This window comes from Entelurus aequoreus, linkage group LG08, assembly GCF_033978785.1.
Source record: "Entelurus aequoreus isolate RoL-2023_Sb linkage group LG08, RoL_Eaeq_v1.1, whole genome shotgun sequence".
NCBI lineage: Eukaryota > Metazoa > Chordata > Actinopteri > Syngnathiformes > Syngnathidae > Entelurus > Entelurus aequoreus.
Genome location: NC_084738.1, coordinates 18504217 through 18517775, shown reverse-complemented (window position 1 = coordinate 18517775; position 13559 = coordinate 18504217). Strand labels below are relative to the sequence as shown.

Genomic DNA, 13559 nt, shown 5'->3' with positions numbered 1-13559 from the left:
TTGCTCAGTCGGTGCACACGTGCCGACTTACAGTAAGTTAGCCACCTCGTGTCACGTGATCTCGGTTTTTCATGGCAATTTTTTTTTTGTTTTGTGTTCATTTTGCATCAGATTTCTTAAATCTCATTTCCCCCGTCCTTTTGCTTTCCACCTCCTTCCCATCTTGGACCAGCTTCCAATTCCAATGCCATAGATATGTTTTTATCAAAATATAGATTTGTTCTTTTTTTTTTGTACACTTGCTCTCTCTACTTGGTCCGCTTCTGCTTCTTGAGGGCCCTCCTCATCTTGACATCGCCTCACCAGTGAAGCAACCCGCTGGCAGCGAGAGGTACGGCAGAAGGATTTTTGGGCAGTACTCATTGGGCCTGGGGGGCGGGGGTTCTTGTGCCTTGATGGCAGTGTAGGCCTTTGTATGTGTGTTGGGAAGCAAGGGTATTCTCTGATTGGTCCCAGCTAACGGGCAGTTATATGCGGGTTAAAAAGTGGCATAGGGCGTCCTCCTTTTTATCGTAATTCAAGCAGAATTGTTTGGCCAACAGCCTGCCCCTGTCTCCCTCAGTCTATGTTCGGCTCGGGCCGCCATAGCTCTAATTTCACTTGAATGGGGAATGGATGCAAGTGGCAGTTAAAAGGTTTAAAGATTGTTTTTAGAAGACCTTGGACCCCGAGTGGACTCATTTTTGCTAATCTACAATATATCACAGGAGCTCATTTGGCAGGTATTCCCCCCCCCACCCTTTGTTTAGTACATGAGAGAAAAAGGAAGTCTTGGTTTAGCGTGTGATGCTACATGGGTTTCGTTTCGTCATAGTAGCGTTTACTCGTGTTCTTTAGAAGTGGATGGAAGACAAAAGTTTCTTGATCGTGATAGCCGTCTTATTCTCCTCCGGAAGTGTTTTTTTTAAAGGTGAAGACCGGTGCTTCGTCTCTCATGTACTCGCTCGTGTGTCTTCACTGGAAAGGATCTCAAGAGGGAGTGACATCTGAACTGCATAAAATCCCTTAAGTCATCAAGTCGAGTCGTTTCTCTCAGCCAACGAATGCTACGGTGTGTTAGCAGAGATGCTACATTGTTCATTCAGTCCCTTGTGAAGACAAGTGGGTTTTTTCCCCCCAATGTTGTTGCTCAGTTGATAGACCGGGGCCATGGAACAAGATGGCAGCTTGATGTTGTCGGGAGTGATGTCATCTGGAATGTGTCCACGGGAGTCTTTTTTTTCTTCCCCCTCTCCCAAAGTGTGTCAGTGCAATGTTCAGTCAATTGCCCCCCCCCCCCAAAAAAAGGTCTGTCAAGACAGATGTCAAAAAAAAAAAAAAAAAAAAAAAGGTGGTCGTTGGGAGTTCCGAGAGGCTACTTTGGTAACGACGTGAGCGGGAGCGGACCGTGTGAATTTTCCCGGAATTCATGATTAACTTGTGGCCGCTCTCTCCCTTTCTCTCGTGTCGCCCCCCCAAAAAAAGATCTCCTTTTTAAAAAAAAAAAATGTCCATCCACATCTCGCTCGCCGCTTTACGTGGCTCCCGCCGCAAATATGTGTTTACTGCTTACTGACTCCTCGTTAGAGAGAAAAAGGCGAACGCTAGAAACTTAACACTGTGAAGACAAGAACAGAGAGCCATTAATAATCACACAACATCAACATAAAGTAGGAAGTTGACACATTCATGTTACAAGCTCACGCTGTGATTCTCAAACTGTAGTGCGAGCACCCCTGGTGGTACGCTAAAGAATCATTTAATTAAATATTTCAACAAAGTGTTACTGTTCAAACTGTGTGTAATGCTACAGTGGCCCAAAATGTGAAATAAATCCTTTGCCTTGTTTTTAATGAATATTTAGGCCTACTACGCTACTGTGTTTCATTGTTGGTCATTATGGAGTGTTGTCTGAGGTGGTACTGGGTAAAAAAATAATAATTTGAGAACCACTAATCAAGTGGAACAATCTATTTTAACTACATTTATATAAAAGGTGTATGAAATAACCGCACTACTACAAATTTTAAAGTGAAATAAAACTTTTAACACTCCTCATAGGACCAAAAGCTGCACATCCCAAGCTAAACCGCAATAGTAAGCGGAACAGCAACACGTGTATGAGGTGGTACTTGGTGTCAACAGTTTGAAAACCACAAAACGCAGCACAGTCTTAGGTTGGTTTACAGTAGTGTTCAACTAATATAAACCAATCAGCCGTGTGAATTGATCATCATTTTTGCTGGTTTAATTGCCAATTGTGCTCATTTTCACAACACAGCTTCCAAAAATTCAATACTTTTTGCATGATTTCAATTAAAGTAGTGACATAATTACCTGCGCAAACTGCCGTTTAACTGTCAGAATAAAGTGCAACAATTGGAACAACAACTCTCTCTGCAGCTAACACTAGAGAACACGACACGTCATGTCTAACACAATGCTCTCCAATCAGCAACATGGATACAAGTAGTGTGTGTGTGTGTGTGTGTGTGTGTGTGTGTGTGTGTGTGTGTGTGTGTGTGTGTGTGTGTGTGTGTGTGTGTGTGTGTGTGTGTGTGTGTATAGACCGGGGGTCGGCAACCCGCGGCTCTAGAGCCGCATGCGGCTCTTTAGCGCCGCCCTAGTGGCTCTCTGGAGATTTTTCAAAAATGTATGAAGAATGGAAAAAGATGAGGGGGAAAAAATCAATTTTTTTGTTTTAGTATTGTTTCTGTAGGAGGACAAACATGACACAAACCTCCGTAATTGTTATAAATCACAATGTTTATATTAAACATGCTTCACTGATTCGAGTATTTGGCGAGCGCCGTTTTGTCCTACTTATTTTGGCGGTCCTTGAACTCACCGTATAGTCTGTTTACATGCATAACTTTCTCCGACTTTCTAGGACGTGTTTTATGCCACTTCTTTTTCTGTCTCATTTTGTCCACCACACTTTTAACGTTGTACATGAGTGCACAAAGGTGAGTTTTGTTGATGTTATTGACTTGTGTGAAGTGCTAATCAGACATATTTGGTCACTGCATGACTGCAAGCTAATTGATGCTAACATGCTATTTAGTTAGCTATATGTACATATTGCATCATTATGCCTAATTTGTAGCTATATTTAAGCTAATTTAGTTTCCTTTAAGTCCTCTTAATTAAATTTATATCTCATGACACATGTAATATGGCTTTTAATTTTTTGCGGCTCCAGACAGATTTGTTTTTGTTTTTTTTGGTCCAATATGGCTCTTTCAACATTTTGGGTTGCCGACCCCTGGTATAGACATTTACATTCGGGGTGAATACATACACAGAGTTCATTTGACAGATGGACACACAAATACAGAACACGTGATGTTAATGGGAACATTAAAATAAACTGTAGTTAATTATTGTAGAAAAACAAACATCAATAAAAAAAAACCAATTCTTCTATATATGTTATATACATTCTACTACTGTATATACCCTCCTGAGAACCAGAGTCCCCCTTCATATCCATCCATCTTCTTCCACTTATCTGAGGTCGGTTAACGGAGAGAAGCCCAGACTTCCCTTTCCCCAGCCACTTTGGGTCCAGCTCCTCCCGGGGAGTTCCCAGGCCAGCCAGGAGACAAAGTCGTCCCAACGTGTCCTGGGTCTTTCCCGTGGTCGCTTGTACCCGTGGTCTTGTCCTTTGGGTCATAGCCCAAAGCTCATGTTCATAGGTGAGGATGGGAATGTAGATCGACCGGTAAATTGAGGGCTTTGCCTTCCGGCTCAGCTCTTTCTTTACCACAACAGATCGATACAAGGTCCGCATTACTGCATACACTGCACCGATTCGCCTGTCGATCTCACGATCCACTCTCCCATCTCGTGTGAACAAGACTCCGAGGTACTTGAACTCCTCCACTTGGGGCAAGACCTCAAACCGGAGATGGCCTATTCCGTGCAAGAACTCTGAAGTGCTGATTCTGGACATTTGTGTTCTTTTCCCACATTTGTAAATCAAATGTCCACTGGTTCTCAGGAGAATACACATGTACATATCATTTATATACACGCAAGTCATCTTTTTTTGTCGTTCCTCTCCATGCCTTCCCCGTCTTCCGTCGCGCGTCGCCGAGGAAAATCTGCTTGAAAAGACAATTTAAAAAATCTAGTCCATTGGAGAGTAAATCATCCATATTTTCTTTTAGCCACCATACCTTGGTACTTTAACACAGTATTGTTTTGCTAAAACATTTAAGGTACACATTAGTTATGACAAGTTGTTATTTTGTTTTTATTTAACCTACAGTAAGACAGTCATATACTTAAAAAAAATGTTTAGAAAGAATAGAAATTCAGTATTTCAACCCCAGACAATAAGTGGTGTAAAATTCAAGACATTGTCTAAACAATTATTACCAATACCTATAGTATATTGCAAATAGGAATGGGTACCAAATTCAGTACTTTAAAGGTTGTGCCGGGATTCCGCACCGGCTTAAGCACTTGGCAGGAAAACAAGCACAAAAGCACTCAAAGCGGACTCAGCCGGACAGCCTCTAGGTCAGACCTGGGCAAATTAAGGCCCGGGGGCCACATGCGGCCCGTTAAGATTTTCAATCTGGCCCGCCGGACATTCCCAAATATTTTTTTTAGATCTTTAAGATGTAAAGTGTAGCTGCCATTATGATGTGCAGTGATGTTTTCTAATGACCGGAAGTCTTGAACATACAAAGTATTTCGATAGTTGGAATCTGCGCTTTTGCATGATATTTAGATTTTAGATTTAGATTTAGATTTTAGTGACTAGTGTTGTCCTGATACCAATATTATTTTCATACTTTTAGGTACTTTTTGATACTTTTCTAAATAAAGGGGACCAGAAAAAATTGCATTGTTGGCTTTATTTTAACAAAAAATCTTTGGGTGTGGCGGTATGGTACCGAATATGATTCATTAGTATCACGGTACTATACTAATACCCGTATACCGTACAACCCTACTAGTTACTATGGTAATCCACGTCACAGCAGGTCAGACGAGGCACCAAGCAGTGTGGGTGGGGAGCGTTTCCACAGAGTGTTTCCAGAGCCTGAAATGCGAGTGTCAGGGACAGACGCGGAAGGAGATTTTTACAAGAACATTCTAAAGCTTAGTGATATCAAATATATCATATTGTAGATGTTTATTGTTTTTTTACCCTTCACGTTCATATTTCACTGTGTTTGTTGCATTTTTGTTGCATTTGGCTTGATTGTAAAATATGTCGATGGAGAGGGTGTGTGACGTTCATATGTTCTCAATATTCAGTGTTTTATCGTTCATAGAAAAAAATTAAATTCCATTCCGTTTTTAAGGCGGTCTGTCATATCATTTTTAGCATTCAATCAGGCTTTATTGTGAGGTTATGTATTAGTTTTCCTAAAAATAGATATACCGGCCCCCAGACGCATTTTTTTCTCTAAATTTGGCCCCCGAGTCAAAATAATTGCCCAGGCCTGCTCTAGGTAATCAGAGCCAGAAGTAGGAAATATTTTAAATATTTAATGATTTCAACTGTGACCCAAAACTTTTTTTTTTTAGACTTAGACTCCCTTTATTGTCATTCAAATTGTAACTTTACAGTACAGATAAGAACAACATTTTGTTGCATTAGCTCGTTGTAGTGCAGGATAAAAGAGCAAAAAGGTGCAGATATAAATAGATTTACTGTACAGATAAATATATTGCACTTTTGCATATGCATCCACGTTTACGGATGTATGTTATATTGTCTTAATAGTCCAGCGAAACGCAGTAATTCAATGATTTTGAAAATTTGAAGTATCAGCATTGGTGGAGCCAACACTGCCCCTGCAACTACTTGGTATTGGATCGATACCCACATTTGTAGTGCCGCCCATAACTAATGTAAAGTATCCAAACAATAGAAGAAAGAGTGTTTGTTACAGTTTAAGAGAAGTGTAGCTTTAACCATGTTACAGCAGAAAGTAACCAGATATTAACAGTAAATTAGCAAGTAGAATCATAAAGGTTTGGAGAAAATAATACAACCGGAAATGAAGCTATATGTTACCGCATACATCATCAGCCAAATTAACCCGTTTTGAAATGATTATACTATCATTTACAAACCAAATAATATATTGTGATATATATTGTTACCACAAGAGGCTGCAATATATACCGCAATATAGATTCTAGATATCGCCCGTCCCTAGTCCCAAGTCATTCATCAGCTCAAAGATGGTAGACAAACAATATGTCTAATAATTGTATTTTTGACAGAACCTTTGACTATTGTGGGCGTTCTAATAATCAGCATAGATTTCGCATATCATGAAGACAAACATCATGAATGGATTGCGCTCGCTATTCTGATCATTTAAGAAACACAATTCTCTGTGCACGAGCTTAGTAGATCAGATTTGTGTGTGCTATCAAGTTTCAATCACTTAATCAAAGATTGTTTATATAGCCCTCGGTCCCAGGTGCCTCAAAGGGCTGCGCCAGAGGTCTAAACCCACATCCGGGTTCCAGTTATTTCAAATTTCTCATGATAACGTGAGAGTTTGCACTTGTTTTGGTACATGCAAACCTTAAGGAGATTGAGTCGTAGAATATAAACACTTTGTACAACTCAACAACAGACAAGACTGGCTCATTCAACTTAACGGCAAAGACTACTTCCCGGCTACATCAAAACACAGGACCAACTGAAATGAATGCATACTTGCTGTGCTATCGTCAATGGAAAAGAAAAAACGAATCTTTAATTGTGTTGGCTTTATTTACAGACAAGTGCGGCAACATTCTGACACTTTCAAAACGGCTCGATATCCCGTTAACGGGAATTAATACCGTATTTGTTCAAATGTGAAAGGTACCCACCCCTATTTGCTAATTAGGAATTATTTTTTAAAATTTTTGTAAATATATTTAATGTCACTATATGGCATTGTAGTTGTACTTTTATAGATTTTTTTTCTGATGAACTAGTATGCATGACACCTTGTTCTTTTGAAAAAAAGCAATCTGAAGCAATTATTAGTGTACTATATACATCTACATATATACAGTCGCGATCAAAAGTTTACATACACTTGTAAAGAACATAATGTCATGGCTGTCTTAAGTTTCCAATAATTTCTACAACTCTTATTTTTTTGTGATAGAGTGATTGGAGTACATACTTGTTGGTCACAAAAAACATTCAAGAAATTTGGTTCTTTTATGAATTTATTATGGGTCTACTGAAAATGTGACCAAATCTGCTGGGTCAAAAGTATACATACAGCAATGTTAATATTTGGTTACATGTCCCTTGGCAAGTTTCACTCCAATAAGGCGCTTTTGGTAGCCATCCACAAGCTTCTGGCAAGCTTCTGCTTAAATTTTTGACCACTCCTCTTGACAAAATTGGTGCAGTTCAGCTAAATTTGTTGGCTTTCTGACATGGACTTGTTTCTTCAGCATTGTCCACACATTTAAGTCAGGACTTTAGGAAGGCCATTCTAAAACCTTAATTGTAGCTTGATTTAGCCATTCCTTTACCACTTTTGACGTGTGTTTGGGGTCATTGTCCTGTTGGAACACCCAACTGTGCCCAACTGTTTCATTGTCCCATTTACTCTCTGTAAAGCACCAGTTCCATTGGCAGCAAAACAGGCCCAGAGCATAATACTACCACCACCATGCTTGACGGTAGGAGTGGTGTTCCTGGGATTAAAGGTCTCACCTTTTCTCCTCCAAACATATTGCTGGGTATTGTGGCCAAACAGCTCAATTGTTGTTTCATCTGGCCTTCATGGACAAAGATAAGACCATCTGGAGGAAAGTTCTGTGGCCACAATACCCAGCAATATGTTTGGAGGAAGAAAGGTGAGGACTTTAATTCATAAAAGAACCAACCTTCAATGATGTTTTTTGAGACCAACAAGTATGTGCTCCAATCACTCTATCACACAAAAATAAGAGTTGTAGAAATTATTGGAAACTCAAGACAGCCATGACATTATGTTCTTTACAAGTTGTATGTAAACATTTGATCGTGACTGTATATACGTTTTTTCCCCCCCACAAGATGCCCACGTACATGATCGTCAATGTCTTCTGACATTCAGTCACAACAAAAATGTATTAAAGTTGTATATGTCAAGTAGATTTCCCGCATCGCTTCTTGCATAAGCAAACAACACAACTGTCCCTTGTTTCCCATACAGCCCAGGTTTTACCGTTGGGACAAATGAGAGAACATAAATAATCCAAAAGCGTGTTCTGGTTGTGTTCCCCCAAAATGTTGTAGTGTTCTGTACAAAATTGGTAGTAGAAACCCTTTAAGGTAATATTCCCTGTTATGAACCTAACTTTTAATAGTGATGCACTTGTAAAAAGAATGACTTTTTCATGTCGGACGTTCTTGCAGAATACTTTCAGCTGTTTTTTACCATTTCTGAGGAGTTTTATGTTCATAAACTGTAATACAAAGTGAATGGAGTGCAGTCCAAGTGTAATGTAATTTTGTAAAAAAAAAAAAAAAAATTAATGTAATTTTGTACAATTTTTACAAAATTTTAGTAAGAACACAACCTACAATTGTATCTCTACAAAGCCACACTGCGCATATACAGCACATTGCATTTGATATGACTTTAATATATTCACATGTGTAGATACAGATATGTACGTGTTGGGTGTCTAACTAAGGGTGCGTTAAGCATCGCTAGTTAAATCTAGCTTATTTGCATGCACTCAAGGGCCTCATAGAGGCACTTACATTTGCCTGTTTTGATTTTCCAAACAAGAACACATTTGTGTGATATGACGCCACATCCGCGTCATCCATTGAAAGTCATTACAATGCAAATACAATATCTCTGCAAAAACAAAGTTACACCAGTGAGAAAACTCAACAATACATCGTAAAAGATGACATTTTCTGAGACTGAAACAGAAAGATTTCCAAAAAAAGGAAAAACATTATCACGTCCACATTGTGGAAAAAGGGGTGTTTGTGCGCTTAAATGCTTACAGAGGCTTTTATCCCCTAGCGAGTATAGTATTGCACTAACAAGGCTATTGAAGCATAAACATGGTGCCCATTAGTACACTACATTGTTGTAAAAACCCCGTTTCCATATGAGTTGGGAAATTGTGTTGGATGTAAATATAAACGGAATACAATGATTTACAAATCATTGTATTCCGTTTATATTTACATCCAACACAATTTCCCAACTCATATGGAAACGGGGTTTGTATTTCTGCAACTTAAATCAAATTTCAAACTTACTTTCCTGGAATTCCGCCTCCTTTTGCGCTACAATATACTAAAGAGCTTCTCATGCTTGACTTCTATAGACAAACTGCAGTAAAGCAGAATAAAATATATTTGTTGTTGTTGACATAATTAGCAATGATTGTAAGCAAAACTAACCCAGCGATCGACGACGGCAGGCATGCGTTACTTCTAAGCGTTCTAAATGATGACAAGGTTTAGTTTGGAAGCACATTGATTTTTTTTTATCTTTCAATAAACAATCGGAACTGGAAAATTCAACTTGAAAGTGGAATTGTCCATCTAATACAGGGGTGTCAAACTCATTTTAGATCAGAGGCCACAAGGAGAAAAATCTACTCCCAAGCGGGCCGGACTGGTAAAATGACGGCACGATGACTTAAAAATAAAGACAACTTCAGATTGTTTTCTTTGTTTAAAAATAGAACAAGCACATTCTGAAAATGCACAAATCATAATGTTGTTGGGGGTTTTTTTACACTTACATGTTGCGGTTAATTGTATTCTATCTTTACTTGTCCTTATTTATACTCTCTGAATAAATTATGTGATAATGTTCATCAGTCAACTCATTGGTGTTAATTTTCAATCTATCAAGACCAAAAAAATTATCGTAATTTCCGGACTATAAGCCGCTACTTTTTCCCCTCGTTCTGGTCCCTGCGGCTTATACAAGGGTGCGGCTTATTTACGGCCTGTTTTTCTCCGACACCGACGAAGAGGATTTCGGTGGTTTTAGTACGCAGGAAGAAGACGATGACACAATGATTAAAGACTGACTTTTCATATACCGGTAGGCTGGTTATTTTGATAACATACAGGCGAGCACTTTGTATTACTTTGCACCGTTGTATTATTTGTACTCTGCACGAATGCTGTTCGCCATGTCGAAGATGTGAAAGTTTGATTGAATGATTGAAAGATTTATTGTTAATAAATGGGACGCTTTGCGTTCCCAAACAGTCATCTCTGTCCCGACAATCCCCTCCGTGGTAGCAGGAACCCCTATATACTACGGTAATTACACATCAAAACCCTGCGGCTTATAGTCGGGTGCGGCTTATATATGGAGCAATCTGTATTTTCCCCTAAATTTAGCTGGTGCGGCTTATAGTCAGGTGCGGCTTATAGTCCAGAAATGACGGTATATCAAAATCGATTTACAGGATGTTATTTATGTAGTTTGCTCATTTTCCTCGACTGGTGCAGTAGCATCATGTGTTTTTTTTGTTTTTTTTACATACACTACCGTTCAAAAGTTTGGGGTCACATTGAAATGTCCTTATTTTTGAAGGAAAAGCACTGTACTTTTCAATGAAGATAACTTTAAACTAGTCTTAACTTTAAAGAAATACACTCTATACATTGCTAATGTGGTAAATGACTATTCTAGCTGCAAATGTCTGGTTTTTGGTGCAATATCTACATCGGTGTATAGAGGCCCATTTCCAGAAACTATCACTCCAGTGTTCTAATGGTACAATGTGTTTTCTCATTGGCTCAGAAGGCTAATTGATGATTAGAAAACCCTTGTGCAATCATGTTCACACATCTGAAAACAGTTTAGCTCGTTACAGAAGCTACAAAACTGACCTTCCTTTGAGCAGATTGAGTTTCTGGAGCATCACATTTGTGGGGTCAATTAAACGCTCAAAATGGCCAGAAAAAGAGAACTTTCATCTGAAACTCGACAGTCTATTCTTGTTCATAGAAATGAAGGCTATTCCACAAAATTGTTTGGGAGACCCCAAACTTTTGAACGGTAGTGTATGTAGCATAATATACAAAGATACAAAGAATTGCTATTGCGACATCTTGTGGACACATTTAGAACAGCAATTTCTTTCAGTAAAAAATTTCGGCTCATTTTTATACTTAGCAAACTCATCCCGCGGGCCGGATAAAAAGTTTGACACCCCTGATCTAATACCTGACTCGTTTAGTGTTACGTAAAAGTCAGCCTGCCCAATAAAATACACTTTAAAATAAAATGCTTTTAAAATGTACAAAGACAAGACTAATTGCTCATTTGAATACTTTTGGACTCATTCGTACGTCTGTGCATTTTTTTTTTTTTTTAAAGGTTGCACAAAATATTTACAAAATGTGTGCCCGCTGCTTGTTTTTCAGGATAAAAGAACATTTTGCATATGTAAATGATTCATTAAGGTCCCTTTATCTGCGCCCTTAACATTATGTAATACAATCACAACATTTTTTTTGCATATGAATTATTGTGTAAAATGTTTGTGGTGTCATCACCCCTAATGTGTACGGTCTTCAAATTAAATACAGAAAAAATATTGTTTTTTAAATCAGTCGGAGTTATTTAACAAGATAGTTACATTAAATTCCATGCAAAAATAAAATAAAAAAACGATTACAAAAAAAAATTGTCATTATAAAATGTAAAATTGATTGGACTTTTAAGAATAAATTAAATGTCTGTGTTTAATTAGCATGGGTTCTAGTTTGGCTCCACTGTTTTTGGAACAAATAAAATGCTGCAGGCTTAAACACAGTATATTCACTAACAATATTCACAAATGTCGGAATGTAGAAACTTATTGATCAGTTTACTATACGTGTTTTTTTTGTCTTTGCTAAATGAACTGAAGCCTTTTTTTCCCCCGTCATGGTCCATAACACATACAAAACAGTAAATGTGAAGCTGTGATACAATTTCATGTAGTCTATTCATTCAAAATAACTTATCTTAAAGCTTTTTTTTTTCCCTAATTAGACTCCATCAGCTAACCTGACACATGCATTATAAACCATTAGATTCACAAGACAAGAGCTCATTCTGTCGACATTCAAGTCCACGTGATCTTATTGCTATCAGTTTTGCGCGCTGCTTAATCTGTTCGGAGACTTCTGCTGTGTCGTTGGTTCGACTATCTTGTAACATCCCCTTTTGTGCAGCCTCCCCGTTACAAAATGGAAGGAATTGGTGAGCGACAGCGGCGCAGGGGGCCCGGCGTCTCGTAGGTTTCGAAAGGTGGGCTAGTGATTGGCGCTAGCCGCAGAGACGAGCCCGCTATTCCCGTTACGTTCGTCAGACTGCGAGATTTATCGTAGCCCGTCGCTACATTACCACATTGGTTTTAAAAAGCATTGTTTTTTTGGTCAAATGCCAACAAAAATACATTTGAGTCATTCAGTTTAAAGGTTACACAGTATTTTTAACATGGAAAAAAAATTAACAAAATAGAAGCATGTCAGCAAAAAAAAAAAAAAGGCAGTTAATTCAAAATGTCATGAAATTATAGAGACATACAAAGGACAGACGGACACACACACAGACAGGACAGACAAGACAAAACAAGAAAATGCGAGTTATGATATATCTTTGTTTGTTTTTTTCCTTTCCAAAACAGAAAAAACATACAATTTTGATAATTACAACACAACTAACAATCCCATTGAATAAAGCACCCATTATTGTATCGCATGTGGCGTTATGTACAGGTGTTTTACACAACGGACAGTCGAACATAATCACACAACACCAGTTGACCATGTGAAGTTTTGAGGTGAATAAATCCATGAGGACATGAGCATGAAGTATTTTTTTAAATTATTATTACTTTTTGTCCCTACAAACCCCTAATTGCAGACTTTGTTTTTTAAACAAATATCAGTATTTAAAGATAGTATTTAGTTGTTGTTTTCAGAGTTTCTATTATAAGACATCAGAGTGTGTGCTTATATGGTAGGCACTTCGAAAATAAAGCACATTTTCCAGACAATAGGAAGAATAAGGACGATTACTTAAAAAACTGCCCTGGCAGTTTTAGTTTATTATATACATTTTTGGGGGGGTTGCAGCAGGTCAAAAGTAAAACCCAGTAAATTTACAGGAAACTAAACAGGAGGGTGACGGGAAAGAAATGCAAAATCCAGTAGTTTCTCTAGGAAAACAAGAGGGTTGACATTCCATCAAATCATGGCTAATGGCATTTATTTGAAAAAGTTTATGCCACCAGTAAGATGTTTAATAGAGGTGAGGCATTTAATTGTACAAATGTGTTGTGGTCCAGTGCATTGAGATAGTTCACCTTTACCATGAAGAGAATTGGGGAAATTATTTAAGTTCAGGCACTTATTTTAATGTTTTAATTGAAAGATATACTCATATTTTATATATTATCCTTTTTTTTTTCTTCTTTTTTTTTTAAGATAAAGATTATTTATGTATTTAAAATGTGTTTACTTACTATGGTATTTTATTTACCGTATTTCCTTGAATAGCCGCAGGGGCGTTAATTAATTTAAAACCTCCTGTCACACCTGCGTTTACCGGAAACCGGCGGGA

General features: G+C 38.1%; 1 protein-coding gene across 3 annotated transcripts in view; it reads right to left on the bottom strand.

The window, feature by feature from the left end:
- Nucleotides 1–1315: 1315 nt before the first annotated feature.
- Nucleotides 1316–13559, bottom strand: part of kcnc3b (potassium voltage-gated channel, Shaw-related subfamily, member 3b) — a 138541-nt gene continuing 126297 nt past the window's right edge. For all 3 annotated transcript variants that reach the window (XM_062055822.1, XM_062055821.1, XM_062055823.1), the window contains one exon: nucleotides 1316–1597. Coding sequence is in view for 1 of the 3 variants with exons in the window: in XM_062055823.1 (XP_061911807.1) it covers nucleotides 1584–1597 (14 nt within the window). In the remaining 2 variants the exon portion in view is untranslated. The remainder of the gene's footprint in view (nucleotides 1598–13559) is intronic.